At 36.7% G+C, this 25,961-nt stretch overlaps 1 protein-coding gene across 4 annotated transcripts; it reads left to right on the top strand.

Moving 5' to 3' along the window:
- On the top strand, positions 12,683-21,156 carry LOC109232877 (NADPH:adrenodoxin oxidoreductase, mitochondrial). 4 transcript variants are annotated; one of them, XM_019398566.1, is made up of 14 exons: positions 12,683-12,798; positions 14,756-14,977; positions 15,088-15,192; positions 15,582-15,695; positions 15,805-15,858; positions 16,017-16,133; positions 16,824-16,933; positions 17,019-17,092; positions 17,251-17,312; positions 18,210-18,408; positions 18,929-18,989; positions 19,608-19,675; positions 19,936-20,078; positions 20,475-21,156. In XM_019398566.1, exons 2-14 carry the CDS (start codon positions 14,861-14,863, stop codon positions 20,706-20,708), a joined length of 1,458 nt encoding a protein of 485 aa, XP_019254111.1. In that variant the 5' UTR covers positions 12,683-12,798; positions 14,756-14,860; the 3' UTR covers positions 20,709-21,156. The 4 variants fall into 4 exon arrangements, with proteins under 4 accessions (XP_019254111.1, XP_019254110.1, XP_019254109.1 ...); XM_019398565.1 differs by having other exon boundaries at positions 12,684-12,798; positions 14,775-14,977; positions 18,926-18,989; XM_019398564.1 differs by having other exon boundaries at positions 12,684-12,798; positions 14,772-14,977; positions 18,926-18,989.

Raw genomic sequence — 25,961 nt, 5'->3', positions numbered from 1 at the left:
CAGTATCAGATGTGCATCGATGGCTTGTGATTCCCTGATTGAGGGGCGAGATGTGATCTCTGTAAGTTTATGTTGGGCTAGTCTGGAGGACTTGAGGCCGGATTTTTGCCTATAGCTTGAGCGCCGAGGTGCTGATTGTGTGAGCAAGTGTTTTTGAACTTATATGTTCTGTAGTTTCCCTATTAGTGGAAGTGACAGCTGGATGATTGTGTGATGAGCATGTTAGTACTGCGAGATGTATCCATATGATTTGGAAACGACGAGAAGGGTCTGCTTGAGGATAGAAGAACTATTAGATACTTGAAGTTCATCTTGATTCGAGGTATAGCCCGAGTTATGGGCGTGTGAAGAATCTTTCCATGTCCCTAGTTGGAGAGTGAAGTAAATTTCATGTTGCGGTATGAGTCCAGACTCAGGAAGATCAAGTGACTGCGTAATGCTTGTGACGGTGGAAGGTATTCAGAGATGTTAGTTGGAGGCAAAGCAGGTGGGTTATCTCCTGCGGAGTGTTTTAAGGTTGTGTGATCCTTATGTTTTCTATTAGAAGATCCCATTTACAAGTGAAGAATATGTATTGGAAATCTAAATTGGGTCGCCTAGAGAGTGGGCTTAACTGTTGTGTGAGCGAATGCGAGATTTGCAGAAGAGTTAAAATTCTAGATAATTTGTGTTTCCACAATCTTGTGAAGGATTGAGTTTAATCTCACTATGGTATTATGGCAGCAATAGAGTATGCGCGCTATGAGTAATTGGGTGTGTTTTGATCTATGGCTTCGAGCCAAGTGGGGAAGTCTGCTATTGATTAAGTTGAGTGCACGGCTAGGTGCTATGTTGGTTCCAGTTTGAGGCGTGTTGGTGAGTCAGTTATGGCTTATGGAGATTGAGGTCGAGGATGGCTCGAGTGAAGGAAAATTTTGACAAAGGTTATATGGTGCTTCGTAGGTGTGTGAGAATCACAAGAAGCCTTAAGTTGTTGTTGGTAAAGAATGCTCGGTGCATAGAGCAGGAAGATGCTTGTTTGTATTGGGATGAGGTCATATCCTTCGGTGTCAGAGTGCTAATGAGGCACGGGTGGTTCTGTTCGTTTGATCAGGCTAATTGTAGTTTAAATAGAGTAAATGACCCTCGAGAATGGTTCTTATGTGTTCAAGGTTCTACATGTAACAATTGGGTATCTTAAAGTCGTATATGTGATTAGAAACTGAGTCTCCATTGGAAGAGGTTAAGACTTGTGGTATCCCTATGTTAATTATGGGATTCTACGTACCAGTACCAGGAAGGGTAAAGGCAACGGATTTAGATTCGCAGGAAGTCTTTCAGGGTAAAGTATTTTGGCATGTGGTACTTTTAGGAATGTTTAAGAAAGTATTCAGCGACTTATGAGCCTTAGACGGTGTGGCTTTATGCTTGGCTCCATGTGGTAAGTCCGAGTTGAGGAAATTGTGGTGCTACAGAAAAAGGGAATATCAAGTTGAAGATGAATCAGAAGGAAATTTAGATAGATGGGGTAGCTTGGTAGTAGACCAGACCGGTATGGTAAGGATATTATTGTTCCTTGTGTGTGTTCGAGGTAATGAGTTCTTACAGGTATTTTGCGATAATGCTCGTAGGTTTTGACGGCTTGCTAAGCTTGGTCGAGTTAGAGGGATTCGGTCCTGGCAGGTCTGATTTGTGCAAAGGGAACTCGGAGAGTTCTTGATGGTTTTTACCGCGGTTTGGAGATGTATATTTTCTATGGGCATGCGGATCATGGGATGTATAATGATTTTCTTCTAGGTGGGACCAATGGAAAGTTCTTGACCAGTTGATTACGTAGATGTTTGTGGCTCGGAAGGGAGACGAGGTTCTCATGTTATCCTAGGATGGTATGGTATATGTGATATGTTGTGGAGGATTGAGATTTGCGTGTATAAGGTTACAGTTCAGTTCTGAATGGAAAGTCATAAAATTCTTAGGCAGCTCGGGCAGTTTTAGGTGCTTAGAGAAATGAGCTTCAGATGATTAGGGTGAATGATCTTCAGATGATTAAGGGAATGGTATTGCTAATCATAGTGATTTGACGAGGGTATATGTTTCAGATAAGGCAGTGTGATTAAGTTGATAGTACTTCGGTAGTACTGCGGCGCTTTCTTGTTAGATCGACTGCTGATATTCGAGTTTGCTTGATGGCACAGGGGAATTTTAGAATATCTTTCGTGGAATGATTGGGTACTTGAGGTGTGATATGTATTCGGACGGTGGAATTTGGGATCAGGTATGGTGATTTGTGTGCTACATAGAGTTGGAGACCGGAAGTCTTCATATTCAGGCTATGTTGTGGTTGTAGATCGTGTATCGGCACTGTTTAGTGACTATCGGGGTTTGGAGACCCGAACGGATCTTTTGTGGTGAGTATGTTAGATTTTGGATGTGATATTGGGTTCGGACTGGTTGTCTCCGTGTTAGGTTATTCTGGTCTATTGCGCGGTTGGCTATGCCGGGAATGCCATGGATTGAGTTGCATGGTTCAACGGATTATGTTCTAGTAAGAGTGGTTTTATAATCGAAGACCCAGCGGACGGCTGGGAAGGATTTGTCTTTCTTATTTGGGCTCTTGTGATGAGTGTCAGTGCTGAGGCTCCTATATTGATTCAGTTCCGACGTTGAGGAACTTTTCGGATGTGTTTCTTGCGGCCGGGCATGTCGCCGGGCGAGGTTGTGGATTTCGGTATTGATTTGGTGCCGGGCACCGTATCGTATGGCTCTGGCGGGAGTAATAGTAGTGGAAGGAGCAACTTCAGGCTTCCTTGGCAAGGAGTTCGTTGGCAGGCCAATGTGGATGCGTGTTCTAGCTTGAGTCGGCTTGGTTGGCCCCGAATTGTATTGTTGAGGGATAGGTTGATCTGATCGTTGTTGAGCTTACTAGTGATCTGGGAGATCTATGAGTTTCCTTTCTGTGTTGCGAGACGATATGATTTGTTGGTTATGGGCACATATGGTGCGGTTCTTGGGGTTCATAGTGGAAGTCGAGGGGGGAGAATAATTGGGTATTGCTCAGTGAATGGCGTATCGCTTATGTACTATCGGGCTTGCGTGGTATATGTTACTTGTTTCACCGAGGGTGTAATGATTTGCTTTGTTTCCAGATATCAGATTGTGCGTGGTTGTCAATTTCGAGCATAGTGACTTGAGGTGTCTCTCGTGGAGCCATGTTTGGTTAGGATCGCGCATTTGCAGCGAAGCTATATGGAGATATGACCTTGCGGGTTAGATTCGTGTGTTCTATTTTTATGATGTGAGACGGGTTCTCGGCCGTGTGTTGTGATGATACTGGTAAGCTTGGGGTACAGCTCTTTCGTTTGAGTTAGTTTCATGATGTGAGCATGTTCGGATTGTTGCTTATTGGTGCGCGGACTGCGCAAGTTGTGTCTTTAGCCTGTCTTGGTGTGTCATGTCACCAGAGTAATTGTGTTGGATTAGATGAGGTCGTTGGGGTCTGTAATAAATACAAACGGATTCGATTTCAGCATGTTTGATGGATAAATATCGAGGTTCGGTTCAGAAATTTGCTATGGTCCTTGCCAAAGGAGAAGTAACCTTATGAATGGCTGATCTGAGAAATGGTTATGGTTTATTGCGTGTTTCATTTATCGTTGGCAGTATATGGAAGTGTTGGAATGAGACTTTAGTTGATAAGAGGTTTTCAACCGGTACTCGGTTGTTGTGTGCAGCTGCTGTGATTAGAAGTTATCGCTACAAGTGTTTGAGTTATGTGGTATATCATGTTATTGCACCTGAGTTAGCATGTATGGGTTATTACAGCTTGTTCGGGCTTATTCAGAATATAAATGTGAAATTCTAATCGTATTGATGGGTCTGGAAGTGAAAATGTGGTTCGATGATTTATGGGCTAGACTGGATTGTGTAATTTCAGTTAAAAGGTGTTATCGGACCTATGTGAGATAGGGTGACGTGGGATCACCCCCGGGTTTATGCATGGTAAGGTTATTCGGCGATGGGTTGGCTTTTAGAACAACTCTAGGTACGTTCGAGGACGAACGTGTGTTTAAGTGGGGGAGGATGTAATGACCCGACCGGTCGCTTTGAGATTTTGCACTTTGATCGCCAGTTCGCGGGCATGACTTGCCCCGTGTAATGTATTATGACCGATGTAGATCGTTGGTTTTGGTTTCAGGAAAATCGGAATGAATTTGAAGAACAGTTTCAGTTGAAAGCTTTGAATTTGAAAGGTTTGACCAAGAGTTGACTTATTTGTATATGAGCTCGGATCGGAAATTTTTATGATTTGGTTAGCTTCGTTAGGTGATTTATGACTTAGGAGTGTGATCAGAATTGGTTTTGGAGGTCCGGTGTAGAATTAGGCTTGAATTGATGAAGTTAGTATTTTGGCGAATTCCGGTTGATAGGTGAGATTTTGATCCGAGGGTCGGAATGGAATTTCGAGAGTTGCTGTAGTTTCGTTATTTCATTTGGGATGTGTGTGCAAAATTTCAGGTCATTCGGACGCGGTTTGGTTAGGTTTTTGATCGAAAGCGTATTTCGGAAGATTTTTAGAAACTTAGGCTTGAATCCGATGTGTTTTGGGTATTTGATGTTGTTTGAGGTGTTTTGATGATTGGAGCAGGCTTGAATAAGGTTTTAGGATGTGTTGGTGCCTTTGGTTGAGGTCCCGGGTGCCTCGGGTGAGTTTCTGATGGTCAACCGGACCATTTTGTGCCTTAAAAGATAGCAGAAATTGCAGGCTTCAGTTGCAGGTATTTTGTTCATTGTGATCGCATAGGTGCCATTGCGATCGTGTAGAAGCTTTTGGGGCCAGTCCATTTTGTTCAATGCATTCGCATAGGATGGGTTGCGATCGCATAGTAGTAAGGAATTTATTGATTGTGAACGCGTAGGGAAGGTCGCGTTCGCATAGAGTAAAGTGGACCTGAGGTCCTAGTGGGAATTTGTTCATCGCGAACGAGGAGGGTTGTCCGCGATCGCATAGAGTAATATTGCAGTGGATTGCGTTCGCATGGTTTTTGTTGCGTTCGCATAGGGTTAAATTTGGGAGCTGAGTTTTTGTGCTTCGAGATCGCGAAGGTTTTCCCGTGATCGCATAGAAGGAAATTTTGCCTGGGCTGAATGTTTTTAAGGTCGTCTTGTTCGCGAATGTGGGTCTATTTTCACCCATAGCTGCTCATTTTTGAGAGATTTTGGAGGAGATTAGAGATTCAAGGGGAAACACCTGGAGGTAAGATTTTTGAACTCAATACTCAATTATTATGTGAATTCCACATAGAAAATCATGGAACTTGAGTTAAAAATGGAAGAACTAGGGCTTGAGATTTTGAACTTTTGAATTGGGATTTGAAGGACCATTTGGGGTCGGATTTGAGAACTTTTGGTATGTATGAACTCGTGAGGAGATAAGGAACCCGTTGATGTAAAAATTTTTGAGTTTCGAGAAGTGGGTTTGGGGCTCGGGTTTTGCTAATTTCGGGATTTTTTGATATTTTTCGAGTGTTTTCGCTTGGGCTTTGTTCCCTTAGCATATTGTGACGTATTTGTTCTGATTTTGGATAGATTCGACGCGCGTGGAGGCCGATTCGAGGGCAAAGGCGTCGCGAGCTAGAGATTTCGCCGGTTCGAGGTGAGTAATGATTGTAAATGATATCCTGAGGGTTTGAAACCCTGGATTTGCACATCGTAGTGCTATATTGTAGTGACTTACACGCCGGAAAGCGAGCGTGGGGTATAGCACCGTTGGGGATTGTGACTTGGTCTGTCCCGATTGATGAATTTACCGCGTATTTGACTAAGATTTACTTGTTATCATCATGATTTGGGCTGATTGCCATATTTGGGCTCCGTGCCAATTACTCGAACCCTTCGGGGAGTTTTTATCACTATTTCCTCACTGTCTTACTTATACTTGAACTCAGTCCTGTTGATATTTTCTGTTTTACAAACTCAGCCACCTATATTCAAATTTGAAACTTAAATGATATTTCTAAATGATTTTTTGGGCTGAGAACTACTGTTTTACTAATACCCGAGGGGCTTGTGATGATTTTCGGACTGAGTGAGGCCGAGGGCCATATGTGAGGATATGCTGAGTGATATGAGGCGAGGGCCTGAGATACATTTATATGCCACGAGGTGGCTTGAGTGATGTGAGGCCGAGTGCCGAGTGATGAGGCCGAGTGCCGAGAGATGATGCCACGAGGTGGCTTGATATTGCGCTTGGACCGTAAGGGGGTCCTCCCGGAGTCTGCACACCCCCAGTGAGCGCCGTCGACGAAATATATGGATCGGGCTGCACGTCGACGAAATATATGGATCGGGCTGCACGCCGCAGCGATATATGGATCGGGCTGCACGCCGCAGCGATATATGGATCGGGCTGCACGCCGCAACGGTTACTATAGGATACTATTCTGAGAGTGATCTGAGAGAGAGAGCCCGAGGGGCTGAGAGTGTTCTGAGAGTGAGCCCGAGGGGCTGGTACTATTCTGAGATATTTCCCGAGGGGCGAACCTTTATGTGTTCATCTTTCATATTTACTTGTCATTTTACCTATTATACTGTGATAATTGTGCCTGAGGGGCGGATTTTCTGTGCTTATCGGCGCTACTGTTTTGCAATCATTGCGTAACTGTTGAAAAAGTCAATTTTCAAAGAGATTAAACTGAGCTAAGGTATTTTCTAAAGATTTCACAACTTCACTGTTTTCCTCAAAGGGCTTTACACTGCTTCTATACAGCATGATTGTTTGCTTTATGTGATTTCTTACTGCTCAGTTGTTATTTACTTTATTACTCACTGAGTTGGAGTACTCACTTTACTCCCTGCATCTTGTGTGCAGATGCAGGTATTTATACACCCGATGGCAGGTCTTTGGCTGATTGGAGGCAGGGTTATCGGAGTTTAGCGAGGTAGCTGGCAGCGTTCGCAGCACCGCTTTTCTCCCTTTTCGTTCATCAGTCCTGTTTTGTATATGTCAGACATTGTAGTTATATTTCTACTCTAATAGATGCTCATGACTAGTGACACCCCGATGTCGGGCTGTGTTTGGGTTGTACTTCTGCATTGTTGTGATATTATCTGCTGTTTAGCATTATTAAACCATGTTTTAGCATGTTTTATTGCTGTTTAGTTGTTTAACTTCGAATTGGATATGTATCGGCTGGCCTTGTCTTTACGAGAGGCGCCATCACGACCGGGTATGGGTTTAGGGTCGTGACACAATACTACTTCTAACTTTTTTTCAGCAGTATTTGTTTCTCCAAAATACCCAAAAAGGGCAGGAGGTGCTTTTAAAAGGTTAAACAGAGAAGCTCTTTTATTATATTCCATTTAGCTTTTATTGTTTGTTTGGGTTTGTAACTATGTGACCACTGGAAGTGGAAGAGCTATTTGATGAGACTTCATCAGATGATTGTACAAGAAGGAACTAGATAGATTAGAGAGAAAAAAAGAACAGATGAGAAAAAATGATAATGATAAATAAATAAAGGAATTTTGGATTGGATCAAAAATTATAATAGTTATTATTTTTAGTAAAAAATAAAATTAAATTCTCCTTCTCATATATATATATTTAATATCAAAGTCAATTTTTGTATTAAAATTCCTACATAAGAATTTAAATTATATCTTTATATTGTTTATTTATTTCTTGAAATTATTGTTTATGTTTTTGTCTTTATTTTATCTATTATAATATTTTTAGTTACGTGAACTATCCATATAGCATGACCATATGAATTATTATTAAAACTTTTCTCATCTCAAAAATAAATTGATCTATTGAAGTTATTTAATTAAATATTTTCTCATTTTTTTTATAAAATTTTTCTTAAAAATATATAGATATTTAATTATTTTAAATTTAATTTAAAAAAGAGTAACTAATTATTAACTAACATAAATAAGTTTATAGTAAAATTACTACATGTCTTTCTCCTTATTCGTGAAGTAAAAGACTTTCAATTGTAGCTACAACAAACTTTATTTCGAGATAACCATTTATATCACATTCGTTATTGGTGAAATTGAGCATAGTTGCGTTAGAACCATTGAAAGTTGATACAGACAATGTAATGTAAGAGTTCAGTCCTTCACTTAGCTTGCTAAAGAGATATTATTCCCAAATGGATCTTTAGGAAGAAAACGGAAGCTTTCGTCACTTCAACAAACTCACTCTCTCCATTCCATGACACCACACTTGCAGATGGATAGATGTTACCTCCATATACATAGCATATACAATTAATTAAGGAACATATGATAAGATAAAAATCTACTGACTTTAACTTCAAATTTACAGTGTGTGGCTGCAATATATTTGCCATTAACTTCATTAGACCAATATTCATGTGAAGCATATCAAATTAATCCAACAAACAAAATCTGCTCTACCGAATGCTTATAACTCCAACAACAAAAACAACAACTAAGCCCTAGTCCCAAATATTTTGGATTACGCTATATAAATCTTCACTGATCATGTTACTCATATAAACTCATCGCAGACTAATATTATACAACATAAAAATAAAATAAAAGGTAGCTGTAATACTTTACATGCAAAGCTCTGACATGCAAAGCTCTTCTATAGTCAACAATGATCTATTTATATATAACTATTGTCAGAAGTAGACGAAACCCCAGAAATGTAAGAGTTGTTTCCGCTGGAGTCATTAGTACCCTTATCTTTGCAATGGGCTCCTACTTTGTAAGTGTGGATCGAATTACACCTTAGTGATTTTTCTGTATATGACTGTTCAATCTAAGACTGGTCAGAAAATAACACAAGTTTTCTTGATTAATTTTACACTTTACAGTCATAATTATAGGTTTCATAACACCTTCACACATTAAACCAAGTAGTAGTGGGTGTTATATTAGGATTAAGTTTTTTTATTTTCTGGCTCTGGTTATGGAATGGCGTAGTCATGAAGAAATTTATAGTCCACTTTTGGGTTCGGATTGGGTACATACTATCAGACTAAGATAAAACACATAATATATATAGTTGTATAGTAATTGACAATAGTTAAACTATACAAAAAGAACTTCTCTACCTGTCATTATTTTGCATATCACATCATGTCTATTGCTCTCATACGAATTAAATTTGGAAGATGGTATAGAGGAGAAGTTGGTTTGCCATGGATGAAAAGCAGTGCCGGCTAGAGGGTAAAGCCAATGAAGCAATGGCTTTAGGCCCCAAAATTTCTAGGGCCCTGTTTTTTAGATTAATAATAGGTTAATACTAAGGTAATTTTTCCAAAATATATTTGAATATTTATGGTAAAAAAGTATTAAGATTTTTCTAAAAAAGAATAGAGATTATTATTTAGCCAATGTGACTTATGATGACTAATACTTAATTTGCACTTTCATACTAATATTCTTCTTCTTTTTCTTTCTCAAAATAAAACTTGCGTTTTATAGTCTACTTTTCCCCTGTTACTAAGGTGTCTATTCTCTAAAAAGATAAGGGATGAAAGTGGTAAAAGTTTACCTACACCAGATGTTTATACCAGGCCGATGAATGTAAGATATATCTCATGCACACATATTTTATTGCACTTAACCGTAGTTGAGTGATATACATTTTCACTTTGATTTGTTGATTCTTAAGGTTAATTATTTGGTTAGGTGCAAACTAGCGTCGATGAGTATTTATCGATAGAAGACATGAATAAATTAAAACTGCTTCATTTTTATTTTTTTAAGCATTGCAGCAACAATAAAATTTATCTTATATCAGGTTATTGACTTCTAGAATCAAGTTCTAGTGTTCTAACATACTACTAGTTTTTCATTTAAATTTGAAGTTTATTATTTTTAAGTTTAAGGCCTGTCAAAAGAGTTTGGCTTTGGCTTTAGGCCTCTAGTGTTCTTGAGTCGCCTCTGATAAAAAGCAAGAGCGGGAAAATATTAAAAGGTTTACAGGAGAAGTTGGTTTCTTATGTTGTGCCATGTAAAATCAGTTGCTATTTTTTTTAAAATTTTAAAAATTCTGAAATTTTGAATTCTGAAAAAAGGGGTCCTTTATATTTTTTAAATAAATTGCAAACTCCAACAAAGTTGGAGAATTGTCCAAAAAATTTACATGTGACAATTTTTTTTTGTGCCACTTGTCATCATAACATTTCTTTGCCTCTCCTATTATATATAAATGCTCTCATACAGATTAAATTTGGAAGATGGTATAGAGGAGAAGTTGGTTTGCCATGGATGAAAAGCAGTGCCGGCTAGAGGGTAAAGCCAATGAAGCAATGGCTTTAGGCCCCAAAATTTCTAGGGCCCCATTTTTTAGATTAATAATAGGTTAATACTAAGGTAATTTTTCCAAAATATATTTGAATATTTATGGTAAAAAAGTATTAAGATTTTTCTAAAAAAGAATAGAGATTATTATTTAGCCAATGTGATTTATGATGACTAATACTTAATTTGCACTCTCATACTAATATTCTTCTTCTTTTTCTTTCTCAAAGTAAAACTTGTGTTTTATAGTCTACTTTTCCCCTGTTACTAAGGTGTCTATTCTCTAAAAAGATAAGAGATGAAAGTGGTAAAAGTTTACCTACACCAGATGTTTATACCAGGCCGATGAATGTAAGATATATCTCATGCACACATATTTTATTACACTTAACCGTAGTTGAGTGATATACATTTTCACTTTGAGTTGTTGATTCTTAAGGTTAATTATTTGGTTAGGTGCAAACTAGCGTTGATGAGTTTTTATCGATAGAAGACATGAATAAATTAAAACTGCTTCATTTTTATTTTTTAAAGCATTGCAGCAACAATGAAATTTATCCTATATCAAGTTATTGACTTCTAGAATCAAGTTCTAGTGTTCTAGCATACTATTAGTTTTTCATTTAAATTTGAAGTTTATTATTTTTAAGTTTAAGGCATGTCAAAAGAGTTTGGCTTTGGCTTTAGGCCTCTAATGTTCTTGAGTCGCCTCTGATGAAAAGCAAGAGCGGGAGAATATTAAAAGGTTCACAAGAGAAGTTGGTTTCTTATGATGTGCCATGTAAAATCATTTACTATTTTTTTTTTTAAAATTTTAAAAATTCTAAAATTTTGAATTCTGAAAAAGGGGTCCTTTATATTTTTTAAATAAATTGCAAACTCCAATAAAGTTGGAGAATTGTCCAAAAAATTTACATGTGACAATTTTTTGTTGTGCCACTTGTCATCATAACATTTCTTTGCTTCTCCTATTATATATAAATGGAATTTTTACCTCCTATAGCAAATGTTAACACCTTATTTATTTTAACTAAATATCATTTTAAAAAAAATTATATTCTATAGATACATTTTAATGTTTATAGCAAAATATCTAATTTTGGTTACCTCCTAAATACGCTATTTAGTTACACTATTTTCTTTCTCTCTCTACTTTGATACATCCCATTCTCTTCTCCCATCCCATTAAAATTTCCGCTCTCCTCCTCTTTCTAACGGCATCTTCTCTTTGATTCACTTTATCTAGGGTTTTTGATTGCTCTAGGTTTTGGTTTTTGTAGTGTAATTTTTCCTGAGTATATATTATCTTCTTTGATCGTTTTTGGGGTCTTTTAATCGTTCTATCGGGCTACGATGAACTGATTCTTTGGTTTTTAGTATTTGAATTCTTCTATTAATTCAATTACCTGTAGCAATCAAAAACCCTATATCAAGAAGAATAAGGATATGGTCAAATAAGGAGAAGGCCGACAAGTTGAAACAGTCACTTCCTCCAGGTTTGAGTGTGCAAGATCTTTGAAGATGGAAGGACTATTTGGCTACAAGGCGAAAATTAGGGTTTGTTCTTGAGCAAAGACGATGGAGTTTGGGGCTGAGCAACTTGATTTTCTGTTAATATATTTCAATGTATTTTCAACGTATCACGCTGTATTTTCATGTATTTCATTGTATTCATTGTCTTTTTTTTTCCCATTGTAATTCAATGTATCTCGTTGTATTCCGTGTATTTCATTGTATTCGCTGTCTTTTTTTCCATTGTATTTCAATGTATCACGATGTATTCTATGTATTCATATGTTTTTTTAATTAATATAATTTATGTATTCAAATATATTATATAATTTCTCTGAAGATTGCTATATTTTTGGGATTTTTTCAAGCTGACAATCTTTTTTATAACCGAAAATACAAATTTTGTGTGTTATAATTGAGTTTGTTGAGTTATATTAGGAGTCTATTATGTTAATTGATACACTTTCCGTTTAAAAATAGTATAATCCTCTTTTTCACGCCGTGAATACAGTCGAATATAATCGAATACAGTAATCTATCCAGCTGTAATCCCATGTTTCACGCCATGAATACAGTCGAATACATTCGAATATAACAACTGATTAGTTGGACTTCCCTGATTCATGCCTATTTTTGCTACTGTATGAATACAATAGCTTAAATACATCAAATACATCATATAACCATAGAAAAGATATCTATAATCCGTAATATAGTAAATGGTATCCATAGATGACTAATTACTACTAAAAGATAGTTCTTTATGAAAATTTTTCTATATAAATAGATACATAGATTTGTTTTTTTATTTTTAAAAAGTCTGGATAGGTCTGATTCGGTCAGACCTTTAATTGAGTCTTCATTCCGTTCAGAGGTTTAAAATACCGAAAATACCCGCCTCTTTTATCGGTGCTCCTTTTCTCTCTCTTGACATCGGGCTATTTCTTCTAAACCCAAAACAAATTTCATCCTTTCACACGTCTCTCTCTTTAAGGATCAAGCAGCCGCCGAATCTTTTTCTGGGTAAGATTTTGAAAATTATACTTGGAATTCTCCATCTTGTTTCCACTTTTCTAGTGGTAAATTTCAGTTTCAGTTTAGGGTTTAATAAAACCCCTTTTAAAATACGATTGAGAAGGGGCTAAACTAGAAGGTTTTGCTTGCCTCTTATTTCACTTTTGGATATTCTATTTTGATTGAATCTCTGAATTTTCTGTAATTTTTCTTGATTTTGTTGACATCCCGTCTCTAAATCGTAAATCTTAATTGGGACGTTTTCTAAATTGTTAGCAATGTTTTTTTCTCTTTTGCAGATTCACATAGTCCCTTTTGAACATAGTCCCTTTTGAACGTTCTTTTGTTTTCTTCAAGAATTGCATATTAGTGACTGAAATTCAATTTCTCTAGTTGAAATATAAACCGTAATTGGTGTTTATGAAGCTCGTCCAAAATTAATAAACTTTGCTATGGCTAGAATTCGGATAATGAAGTTCTGTGTTGTTGAAATAGAGACGCTATAGTTTCATATTTGGCTAGAATTCGGATAATGTATACACATAAGTAAGATTTATATTTCAGTGCATTCTGAATATTTATGTGCTATTGCTTTTGAATTATTCGTCATATGTTATATGTTTTATAATTGAACCATGCTTTCTTTTGTTTATTCAAGAATAGCTTCTTTACTTCCTCAATTTTTTTCCTATTTTGTGTTTAAGATCATACCATTTACTACATCTTTGCAATCTTCAAACATATTATTTGCTTAGAAATATACAACTTATGTTCATGGGTGGCTGGGTGAGGCTAGTAAAGCCTTCACTTTAGGCCCCAAAAATTTTGAGGCCCCAAAAAGTGTTGTAAAATACGTAATAATATTTTGACTTAGACAATTCTGAACTTTGTAGAAAAAAGTATAAATCCGTGTTAAAAAGGTTTTTGAAAAAACAAAGAATATTTACTTTTTAACATAAGAAATATTCTAGAACTTCGAATTAAACTACTCAAATTTTTGTATTAGCAAATAAAGTTTTTTACATCAAGATCCAAGGTAATGCATTGCAAACATATGGCTAACATCTTATTAATTTGAATTAACACTTGTTGATATAAATAATAATATTACTAAATGAAGCTAAAAGTCATATATCTTGTATGAATACTTTACGTTCAAAATATTTTTTTGGTTACATTTCGTTACTACAATTGTTGTTATTATATATAATTTTTATTTATAGTTCAAATAGTTTAACAATTGGATCTTACATAAGATGTGGTATGCAGATCTGAACACTGAGATTAAGATGTGGTATGCAGATCTGAACACTGATATTAGGATGTTGAAAAACAAACAATCTTAATCATTCAGTGTTCAGATCTGCATACCACATCTTAATATTCAGACATGCATTCATATTCAGACGTCTTAATCTTAAAAAAAAACAAACGAGGCCTCAGAAGCATTCAACCAAAACTTATAATGGAACTAAGTACATCCATTTCTTAAAGTTCTATTAAGTTTCTATAGTTATAATTGTCACGAATACCACCAATGTCCATAATAACACAAAGCATATGACAAAAAGTAATTAGTTTACAATAAGAACTGGCGTACGAAGAAAATGAATAAATTCTTGTGCCTTTGATTTTCAAATAGAAAGGCATTATTTATCAAATTTAGATTAATATGAAATTACTGAAAACAAAGTCAAGGTATATACGTACAAGATAATTTTTGTTGTATTGGGCCTAGTTTAATTGAGAGATCAAAAGATAATTACTTAAATTCTTTTTTGCTTATCCTTCTTTATTTTGCTAATTTATCTGCTGATGTTAACTTTGAATTCAAGGTATCCATTGCCGGGAAACCAAATCAGACATCTTTTTTAAGAATTGAAATTTAGGACAGTGGACTAAAAATTATTACTATGGAATTGGAAGAAACATCTCTGTCTATATTTTAAATGCATTACAAATGTAGGCTATATTTTAAACAGCAGCCTCTAAAAGTGGCTAGAGTGCGGTTAACCCGTTACCAGAGCAGACGGAAATTTTCTCCATTGCCGGAATAGAGAAATCTGGAGAGATGGCTGTTTCAAGAGCACTCAGAAGGTTCTGGAGAAGCTATTCAACGGTTTCGTCGGAGCGACTACGCTTTTGCATCGTCGGCAGCGGACCTGCCGGTTTCTACACTGCTGATAAGGTACCGTACCTCTATCACTGCTTTGAATTTTCTACAAATTTCTCATATTTCCTATTGTTGCAACTGAATTTAGGAACTTAGAATTTTTTTTGTCGACTACTATTTGACAGATATTGAAAGCTCACGAGAGAGCTGAAGTAGATATAGTGGATCGGTTACCGACGCCATTTGGATTAGTCAGGTCCGGAGTCGCTCCTGATCATCCTGATACCAAGGTCTTTTACTTTCTGGGAAATAAATTTAGCTATAGCTGCTTGAAAATCTTTTTATTTTCTATTTAAATGCACAAGTTTGCATCTTGTAATATTATTTGTGCAGTTCTCTAATAATAATCCCTCTATTTTATAGTATGATATATTACTATTTGGAGGAGGACATAAATTTTGCTGTGACCATATTTTTTTCAATAACGAATTCCCATCTTGTATTTCACTAAACGAGTAAATCAAAGCAATTTTTGAGTAATTAACAGAATGCTTCTATTTGAGACAATGAAAGCAATGAATTGGAGCGTTGAACAATAACCTTTTGGACATTTTAAAGTTTAAAACTTCATGAGATACTGCTCTTATTTGTGCTTAGTTTACCAGAATACTTGCAACAGATTGTGACAAACCAGTTTTCTCGGGTTGTTCAAAATGGACGTTGCTCGTTCATTGGGAATGTGTTGATTGGAACTTCCATATCATTGGCTGAGCTGCGTGAATTATATGATGTGGTAAGACTTTACATAGTGATGAGGAGGCATTTGATTCTCTGACATTTTTTACTTGTTTAGTGTAGTATGTATTAATCACCAGATTCGAAGTTAACTTATCATTTCACAGGTGGTGCTTTCTTATGGAGCTGAAAGTGATCAAGCTCTAGGAATACCAGGAGAGGTATGTGTACTCAACGGGCTTCTTTCCTTTATAATTAGTGTCTTAGGGAATAAATATTACTGATGGTGTCTTTTGATCACTCTTCTACTACTTTGCATTTGTTATTTCGTAAAGAAACATAGTTTCTGTTTAACCATCTAGCAGTGCATGTCTTGTAGGAGTTGGCTGGTATATACGCTGCCAGAGAATTTGTTTGGTGGTATAATGGGCACCCAGACTGCCGAAATCTGGCACCAGATTTGAAGAGCTCCGATATTGCTGTAATTATTGGTCAGGTATGTCTATAATGCCCATAATACTGTTACATGTGTTAGCCGCAGTGCAATTATGGTAAAGTTGTACTTCTAAGGAACACTACCGATGTTTTTAGTTCAATTTTGTTGTCATAGATTATCTCATTGGATAAGTTGGTTGTTTTTCTTTTTCCATTTATTGAACTTTCAATGACATGCGGATTCTTCTACAAGAGAATAAAGTAATAAACCATTATTTGCTTAAATTTAAATAGCATTACCAAGTTCTTTTTTTGGGTTAATAATTGCCGTATGAAATCTTTTCTTCTATCTCTATGCCTGTTGGTATGTCTTTGTCCTGTTGTATAATTTAACCACAGCCAAAGTTTATTTTGTAGACATCATATCTGCTATTGTTTAGAACTGAGGCTAAGGGATAGTTTCTGGTGCTTAGTTGATACATACTGTAACTTGCTCCAAATTGGATGCTTTACTGCATTAGTATGCGCATCAACTCATCAGTTTATAGTCTGAGATGTCTACGGGGAGATTGGCAAATGCATAATTGTCTCACCAGAGATGGTATCTTTTTCATGAAATATTGGCTTTATTTGAAGCAAAGTCTTCTCTAGGAAATAATCTTAGAACTTATTATTTTGCTTAGAACTTTGTATATGAACAGGCACAGGGAAATAGTGCTCCTTTCTAAGTGATTTTTGCACTTCTGTTAAGGGAAATGTAGCTCTTGACGTGGCGCGTATCCTTTTACGACCAACTTCAGAATTGGCAACAACTGATATCGCCTCCCATGCGTTGGCAGCTTTAGAAGAGAGCTCCATTAGGTCTGTCTTCTGTCTTCTGCTTTTGCAATTTAAGTGTCATCACATGTTGTAGTTAAATGATGAGCTTATGCTTGAATATTGTCAGAAAAGTATATTTGGTTGGACGACGTGGAGCAGCACAAGCAGCCTTCACGGCAAAAGAGCTGCGTGAAGTTCTAGGTGAGCTCATACAACTTTTTTTCTGTCTAGGATTGGTGGTTCCCTTCCTCCCACTTCCATTCACCATCTTCGTTTAACTTTACCCTCGCAAGATAATTAGATCCAAATATTGTTTGCAAAAGTAATTAACTTCTTAGATGAAATCTGTGTTGTTTCAGGTATTAAGGATCTATTCATTGAAATTCAGCAAGCAGATTTAAGTAAAACCCCAGTAGATGAGGTACGCTTACTATCTGTATTACTAGTTCAGGCTCCTAAGGAAATGATGTATAAATGTGAAGCCCTTAAACTTTACTCTTTTGTAGCATGATAGCTTCCGTTGCTTTTCTTCAATGCCAAATGTTTTAAGGGAAGTAACTTGCCCCTCCTTTATGCCTCAACTACCATATAAAAAACAAGAAAAAGAAAACGAGGATACAATCACATGATTGAGAGAAATACCTAAATGGTCGGCTAACTACAAGGGTAAGTGTAAATTTGATTCTTCAATGATATCCCAATGGTTTGGTAGTTAAATATGAATATTCTTTCTCACTTGTCTTTTAAACGAAGAAAGTAAAAGATAAGTAAATAAAATGCAAAACCGAGAATAATGTGCAGTGACGGGTCTTGTTGAGAAAAGAGAAGCCTATCTGGCTGAGGAAACTAATCGGATGTGTTAAGAGTCCAAATTGGTTGACGGAGTGAGTTGTTGTCTCCTCGTATAGTTTTGGGAAAGTTCCACCTCATGAGCTAGCTTTCGAGGTTGAGTTAGAACCAAGGCTCATGTTTCTTCACATGATATCGGGGTGTCTTCGATCTTGGTAGAGACTAAAACAGTTTTCACTACTCCTCAAAAAAAAAAAAGGTTTTCACTACTTGCCGGTCGTGCAAGTCAAAAATATGAAAAACAATTTCTGCAAAAACTCTTGTCTCAACCAAAAACGTTTTTTCATTTTTTTAAGCAAACACCACCTTAAAGTTAAGAGGGATTTGATGAGCTTTGCTCCAAGAGTTTCACTATTGCTTCAGACATCAAAAAAGAGAAAAAGGAATTTCACTATTGTTTCGATGCACTAATGTTATGCTTAACTCTCCCCCAAGTTGAGTATTCTGTTCTTTTGTTTTGTATGCAAAGGAAGAACTAAAGAGTAACCGGATTAAAAGGAGAATTCATGAACTGCTGTCCAAGGCAGCCACTTCTGCAGCTTCCGTATGTAGTCCAGGTCAAAAAGAACTGCACTTTGTCTTCTTCAGAAAACCAGACAGGTTTCTGGAATCAGATTGTAGAAGTGGTCATGTTGCTGGTTTGCGCTTGGAGAGGACAATTCTTAAAGGTAACTGTTTGCTGTTAAAGCTTGTTAAAGAGACTGCATGCTTATAAAAATTTTCTTGCCTTTTTGTTTTGGGGAGGGTATATTTTCTTCACTAGGAATTTTCTGCTCTTTTTGTTCTATTTAATGGTCTTAGCATGGAGTTGACATTGTCCAGTGAGGAAATGTAAAGTTGTAAATTTATTGATATGATGAGGGAATCTCGCATACAGACATGTACATAAAAGGATCTTTTGATGAGGATTTATGTTTTGTTCGGTGCTACCTGATGAATTAGTCGAGGTGCGCATAAGTTGATATAGACATTATCTTCACTTATAAAGAAATAATCTACAAAACTTGGTTGAAAACCAAATAACCCGTGTTTGTGTAATTCACGCATAAAACTAGTTTAAAAAATGTGAAAGACTTGACTTAGTGTTTGCATTATATCACAATTATATTTTAGTAAATGTGCATGTTGCAGATCTTGTTCATGACAGATAACCACTTCTAACTCTGAACTTCTGTCTACCTCCAGAAGATGCTGGCTCTGGGAGGCAGATTGCAGTTGGTACTGGACTTTTTGATGAAATGGAATGCGGGTACACTGCTTTAGTTTCCTTTGTTTCCCATAAATTTTCTTCCTTAAATGATTTACCAACTCTTATAACCTGTATGAAACCCATCAGCTCTAGATTTTATTTCACATTGCTGTGCTGTAGGAAGAGCCTTTTTAATTTGCAGCTAAACGTATCTTTCGCTGGATTCCCGTCATATTTTTTTTAAAAAAACCAAAAAGAATACAGAAGAGGGAAGAAGAATATAGTAGATGAAGTGGTGAGATTGGAAGAAAGCAATGTCTGAGAAGATACAACTAGCGAGCAGAGTAGTTGAACATCCAGTAGGGTTCTGTGACATAATAGTGAGTAGAAAAACCTATAAGTTAAAGAAAATGAGATAAGCCCATGTTTTCGATAGATTCCTCAGCTAAATTTATTTGCACTAATTACTCAATACGCTACGATGGGCACCTCCTCTTGGATCAAGAAAGATGCTTTTTAGCTTTTATTTGGTTTTAATCTTTCTTTGCTTCTGGCCTCCAAAGCCATATATATTGCTGGGTCAGTCACTGGTCACTGCACCAGTGGGCTCCTTTATTTTTTTTGTGCAGTCTGGTGTTCTGTACTGAATGTTGATGTGTTTTACTGAATTGTTTGTAGGCTGGTATTGAAGAGCGTTGGTTACAAGTCGAGACCTGTTGATGGCTTGCCCTTTGATCACCATAAAGGTATGTGCTAAATCATGACAAACGTATGATTGCCTTAAAGCTCATCGCTTGGATAGATCTCTCTATAATTTTAAGTTTCCAATTCATCATTTGTATATCTATTTGGCGATTGCAAATACTTCCGTTCACATTAATGTTTTTATTCCCTTCTTTATCCCATCCCATGGGTAAGTGTTTTCAGCATTTGTGTCAATTGCATGAAAACTTTGATTGCTGTGCGGTCCATCACTGTTGCAAATTAAGTGAGGCTGCTTTTCCAGGAATTGTTCCAAATGTTCAAGGACGTGTGTTAAGCGAAGCTTCTGGAGATGCACTAGTAGAGAAAGGCTTATATGTATGTGGGTGGTTGAAGAGAGGACCAACTGGGATAATAGCTACAAATCTTTACTGTGCTGAAGAAACTGTAAGTCCAAATCATTCATAAACCTGCTGCTTTACTATTCTCATCATCATGACCAAGGAATTTTCTTACAAGCTAATAGGATTAATAACATGTTTGGCCAAGTTTCTCCAAAGCCAAAATCACTTTTTTTTTTTTTTTAAAAAGCACCTTTGCTCAAAGTAGAAGTGTTTGGCCAAGTTTTTAAAAGGAAAAAAATGCTTTTGAGTAGAAGCATAAGCAGTTTTGGAGAAGCAGAAAGAAGTAGCTTCTCTCCAAAAACACTTTTTTGAAAAGTACTTTTGAGAAAAGCACTTTTAAGAAAAAACACATCTCAAAATAAGTTGATTTTTGCAGCTTGGCCAAACATGCTATAAGTCTAGAATATTATAGTTAGCTTTGCTAATTAAGACATAACAGGTCGCTAGCATATCAGAAGACGTACAGAGAGGATTGGTAACTTCAAGCTCTGGCTTACCAAAGCCCGGAAGGGACGGCCTGCTCCAACTGCTAGATAGCAGGAATGTCAAAATCGTTCCATTTGGTGGCTGGGAAAAGATCGACAGTGAAGAGAAAAGGAGAGGGAGTCTGAAAAACAAACCCAGGGAAAAACTTACCACTTGGCAGGAATTACTAGAAGTTGCCGCCAAGTGATGAAAAGTGTGTCCAGGATGGCAGATTTTGCTCACATCTGGTCGTTTTCCTGGTGAAGCATGAACTTGATAACTCCTTCAGATGTGTTGCATTTGATTGGCCCTCGGCATATAGAGGATTGACAGTGCATTTAAGGAAACATGAGAAATAATCAGTCCTGCCTAATTAACTCCTTATGGGCTCTTCTGTTCCTTGAACCTTCTACTGATGTGGTGACAGATACTAACCAGGTTCTGGCAGATGACGAGTTTGGTAACACATTCATCATTTGAAATTGAGCACTGCAGTTGTATTACAAGCTAGCATATGCATTTTTCATTTGTCCAAGTGTAACACTCCATAGAAGTTTCAACACTCGCTAAAAATAGAATTTAATTTTTTTGTTTTAAAAAAATAATCTTATATTATACTTCTATTAAAGATTTAAACCCTGGTGATTGACATTTGAGTTACTTCTCTATTTAAAAATAATTGGATATACAGTTAGGGGAATGTTATTAATTATCAAAAGTAGGTATCATTAATTATTAGTTAAGTAAAAAAAAACAAAACAAATAACAAAAAAATTGGAGGACAAGCCGTAGCCCATAAAGGGCTGTTGAAAGAAAAAGGCTTAAGGCTTTAAAGCCTTGCCTTGACGTCAAAACTCAAAAAGGTCCAAAGGAAAAGCAACAGAATATTACTATAGAACAAAGAAACAGAACGCTGCTCTGTTTATGCAGCGAACGCAGGCAAGGAAAAAAAAATTCCAGGATTCTTTACAAACCATTAAATTCTTGGTATGTGAAATACCCTATTGTCAATTACCCCACATAGTAATAGGTAAGAATTGAATAGTTAATTCCTTTCTTTCTCCGTATCATCAAATTTCATGTTTAGGTATGAAACTTTGAAATCAATTAAAATGCACTGGTTGTTGTAGAATCAATTATTTGACGGGCATAAATTGGATTGGGTCTACGTATTGGCTCAAGGAATTTTGAGGTGAGTGGATATAACCCTTTACTAAAATGGTTCTACTTACAAAAACATGCCCACAAAGTGATTGATAAAATGCTTTAAAGAGTCAACATGTGCTTAATTGGAACGAGTATTCTTGTTGAAGCTTATATATTTTACTTGAGAAGTATAACCGTCTATTCTTCATATTTTTATGCTTTTTACATGATCTTACATGTTAAAGTTTCAAGAGTTAGATAGAGCTTATAGACATACCTTGAGTAATTATTTCATGCTTATGCTATGTATACACTCAAGTATATTATTATGAATACTGATAGAGCACTTTCAAACAAGATTTAGACTTGAAAGTCACAAGAAGAAGTTTTAGAAAGAAAAGATTTTTGGGAGTATCCTTTATTCTGAGAAGGGGTCATCGTCCAGGCCGAGGGTCCTGATCTAGGCGTTGACTTCCTGAACTACTTGTGCCAAAGTAGGGAGCACACGAGCCGAGGGTCTCGTTGCTAAAAATTTACTTAGCCATGCTAAGGTATGATACATGAGCGCTGAGAACCATGAAGCGAGTGACACCTCGTGGATTGGGCCTATTCGATCAGGTTGGGGTTGAACTTGTGGCGATCACACGATGACTAAGACAAAAATAAGTCAGGATAGTTGGAACTCCCAAAGTATAAAGTTAAGTATTTTTATTATAAGAAAGAAAAAGAAAAGAATTTCTTTTAGAATATTCATAAACTGCTATTATGCAATTATTTTAGAATTGTTCTTATAAGCTTTATGTTTTACATGCATTTAGAATCTTTGCTCGTAATGTATATGTTATTAAAGTTTCTTCCCCTGTCGTTGAGACTCACTGAGTACAATGGATGGTACTGATGTTCTCTTTTGGGAACCTACGTTGGTCTGCGGTACAACATAGGAACCAGTTTTGCAGGCGAGTAGGCTACGGGTTAGGACTTCCTTCTCTTCCAGTGCTATTGGTGAGCTCCGCTTTTGTTCGTGGAGTATTCCTCAGAGCATCTTTACTTAGCTATTTCTTTGTTTACTTAGAGAACTGGCCAGGAAATCTCATGTCCTGGGCAGTGCGTCAGTTTATCAGTAGAGGCTTCATAGACACAGTCGGTGGGTTAAGATTCATATGTTTTTGATAATAACTTAGCAGCATTTCATTGATTACTACAAATAAAGTTTTAAAGTTGGCTTATTTTAAATATTTATTATTTAAAAGTATTTGGTTATAGTAGTGCCTTGTGGCATGTAAAGTTTGAAGTTATAATAAAGATTTGATAAGCGCAGATGGTTCGCTCGGTCATATTTAGTGATCGGGTGCCGATCCCGGCTTGTTCAGAAAATGGGTCGTGACACCAAGTGTGTTTCCAGTCAAATATGATCCATTTCAGTTAAGGGTGGTAAATGGAAATGTTAGGGGAGAGTGGTCGAAAACACTCTTTGTTTATCCAAACACTCAACATATGCTCTTCTTGTTTATCGTTTTCTCCAGTTCTTCTTTTACCAGGTCTCATTGTTAATCTACATGTGATTTCGATGATCTGACCACTAGAAGTATTATGTATATTTGGTAATAAGCGTTTGTTAGCTAGTTCATCATCGAGGCTAGAAATTACAAAGTTATCGGCAAGTCAAGCTAGTAAAGCACTTGAAGAATTGGTTGCTGAAGCCTGAATTAGACTTCGTTATGGTTCACTAATGGAATGAATGAAGGTAGATTTAGTTAGTAGCCTTTATGGTTCTCTTTGCTACTTTTGTTACTTTTGTTGTTTCTTCAAAAGATTCCAGAAACGATCTCCACTTAGTGTAGAGTGCTCAATATTTCTTTCGAAGTCAAACCATAGATATTACAAACCGATATGGAGAACAAAAATTACAACCAAGAACTAGCATTTGATTTTTTATTGGTTATCTTTCTTGAGAAAATAGCTCCTTCCCGTTGTAAGCCTAACAAATAGAACGTCGAGTAGAAAGGAAAAGGGTATCAACACAAACGTAAGTTGACACCTTTAGCATATGTGCTTTATATTATAAGGTACTAACACTTACTGTAATAGTTTGGGAGCTGGTCGTATATTTTGTCGGAGAAGAGAATAATTGGGAAAGTAATATTAGGGTTGTTTTTAGAAAGCCACGTGAGGAGTCTAGTAAGGCACGTGTATTGCCCATCAACGGCCAAGATGAAGCTCAGATTAACGGACCAGGTTAATTCAAGTGAATTAGTAGTTGGGCTCAATATTCAGTTACTGGGCTTAGCTGTTATAACAAATTGGGGCTGAGGGAGATTATTCAGTTTTTGACCGGTAATTTCTTTTTCTATCTCTCTTCTTTCTATCTTCCTTCTTCTTCTTCTTCTTCTCTAACTCTAATCCCTTGACCTAATTCAATTAATCTTCATTACAAGTGACATTTCAGCTGATTGAGGATTAATTCAGTAGTTCTTTTCCCATTTCAGTTCTGTATGGTGAACTTGTGGATTGTAATTTCAATTTGGTGATCAATAAAATTCCATTTTTGTGTTTTTGATTGAATTATTTTTGGAATATAACAACTTGGTATCAGAGCAACTCCTGGCCAATCAATGACGATAACAGAAACAAGGTCCAAATCCATGGAGGACAATGTTAGAAAGCTGGAAAATCAGTTACAAATTCATATCGAAAATTCACAGAAAAAGGCAGAAACGACTGATGCAAAAATTGATGATCTAGCTAAGAAGTTGGATATGTTGATGGACAAGCTGCTTCCAAATCAAGCAGGTATTCTGGGTAGTGCTCCAACTGGGGAAATCCAACTGGAAGGAATCAGCAACGGATCGAGAGGAGATCAATTTGTTCCTCCTAGAGCAGGGGAGAGAGTTCAAGGCCACCACAACTCCAGTTCTCGAATGGAGATTCTTCTGGACATTTCCCACTAAGCGATTTATATGAATCATTAATTTTCCTTTCATGGAGTTTCTCCCTTATTCATATAATTCCGTATTTCAAAAAAAATGTTTTAATTTAAGTAAAATAACTGGCCCTAGTGTCTATTTTTACCCAAGGCTTTGCTACGTCAGGGTATTTTAACTGAAATACACCAATCTGTGATATTAGTACCTGCTTTCAATCCGAGTGGTTAATANACCTGCAAGGAAGGGCTGAGGCATGGTATTTCTCCTACCAATTAAGCAAAGGCCATGTTAGTTGGCAAGAATTTTGTGAGGAACTATGCAAAAGGTTTCAAGATGCTGAAAATAGTAAGTTCAATCTTATTGGTGAATTCAAGAAAATAGAACAAAAAGGTACTGTCAATGAATACCTAGAAAAGTTTGAAGACTTGAAAGCATGGGTTCTTATTAGGAGCCCTACTATACCAGAGGATTTTTTCTTAGAATTCTTTGTAGAGGCACTGAAGGAAGAGATAAGGCATACTGTTAAGATGCTTAACCCCTATACATTGAGCCAAGCTGTTGAGAAAGCTAGGAATCAATAGAGGGTTATAGAGACCTGGAACAGGAAAGGGAAATCAATGTGGGGAAGGGGGGTTAACCCAATTAACTCCACATCTTCTAACCTACCAAGTTCTAATCCAACTGTTAGAAGTACAGGGAATGTTAGCCAGGGCAGCAAATTGTTTGAGTCCAGAAGAGCTCAAGGTCTATGCTACAAATATGGAGAGAAGTACCACCCAGGGCACCAATGCAAGAACAAGCAGTTGAATGCTATGACTGCTTCTACAGAACAGACTGAAGAAGACCCTATGTTTCCCACAGAAGAGATGGGGGAAGGAGATGAAGAGTTACCTGAGGTGGAGATTATGGATGAAGCTATAAGTTTAAATGCATTATCAGGAACTGAGGTTCCCAACACTATCAAGCTGAGAGAGAGATCTAAAAGGAACACCATGACCATTCTGCTAGACTCAGGAAGTACTCACAGTTTCTTAGATTTAGAATCTGCCAAAAAATGGGCTGTCTAATCAAGGAAGCAGTGCCTATGAGAGTTACTGTGGCCAATGGTAACCATCTCATCATCTTGCACACTTGTCCTAAATTCAAATGGAGTATACAAGGGGTGGACTTTGAAGACTCAATGAGACTCATCAGATTAGGGGGTAATGACATGGTACTAGGGGGAGACTGGATGAAAGCACACAATCCAGTTCTATTGGACTTTATAGAATATAAAGTCCAGGTGACTCATAAAGGCAAGAGGGTGGAACTCAAAGGAATTTACAGTCAAGTTGAGCTTAAAAGCATGACTAATTCTGGGGTTAAGAATCTACTTAAAAGGGGGCAAGCCA

Source organism: Nicotiana attenuata, chromosome 10, assembly GCF_001879085.1.
Source record: "Nicotiana attenuata strain UT chromosome 10, NIATTr2, whole genome shotgun sequence".
NCBI lineage: Eukaryota > Viridiplantae > Streptophyta > Magnoliopsida > Solanales > Solanaceae > Nicotiana > Nicotiana attenuata.
This window is presented reverse-complemented; position numbering and strand designations above follow the sequence as displayed.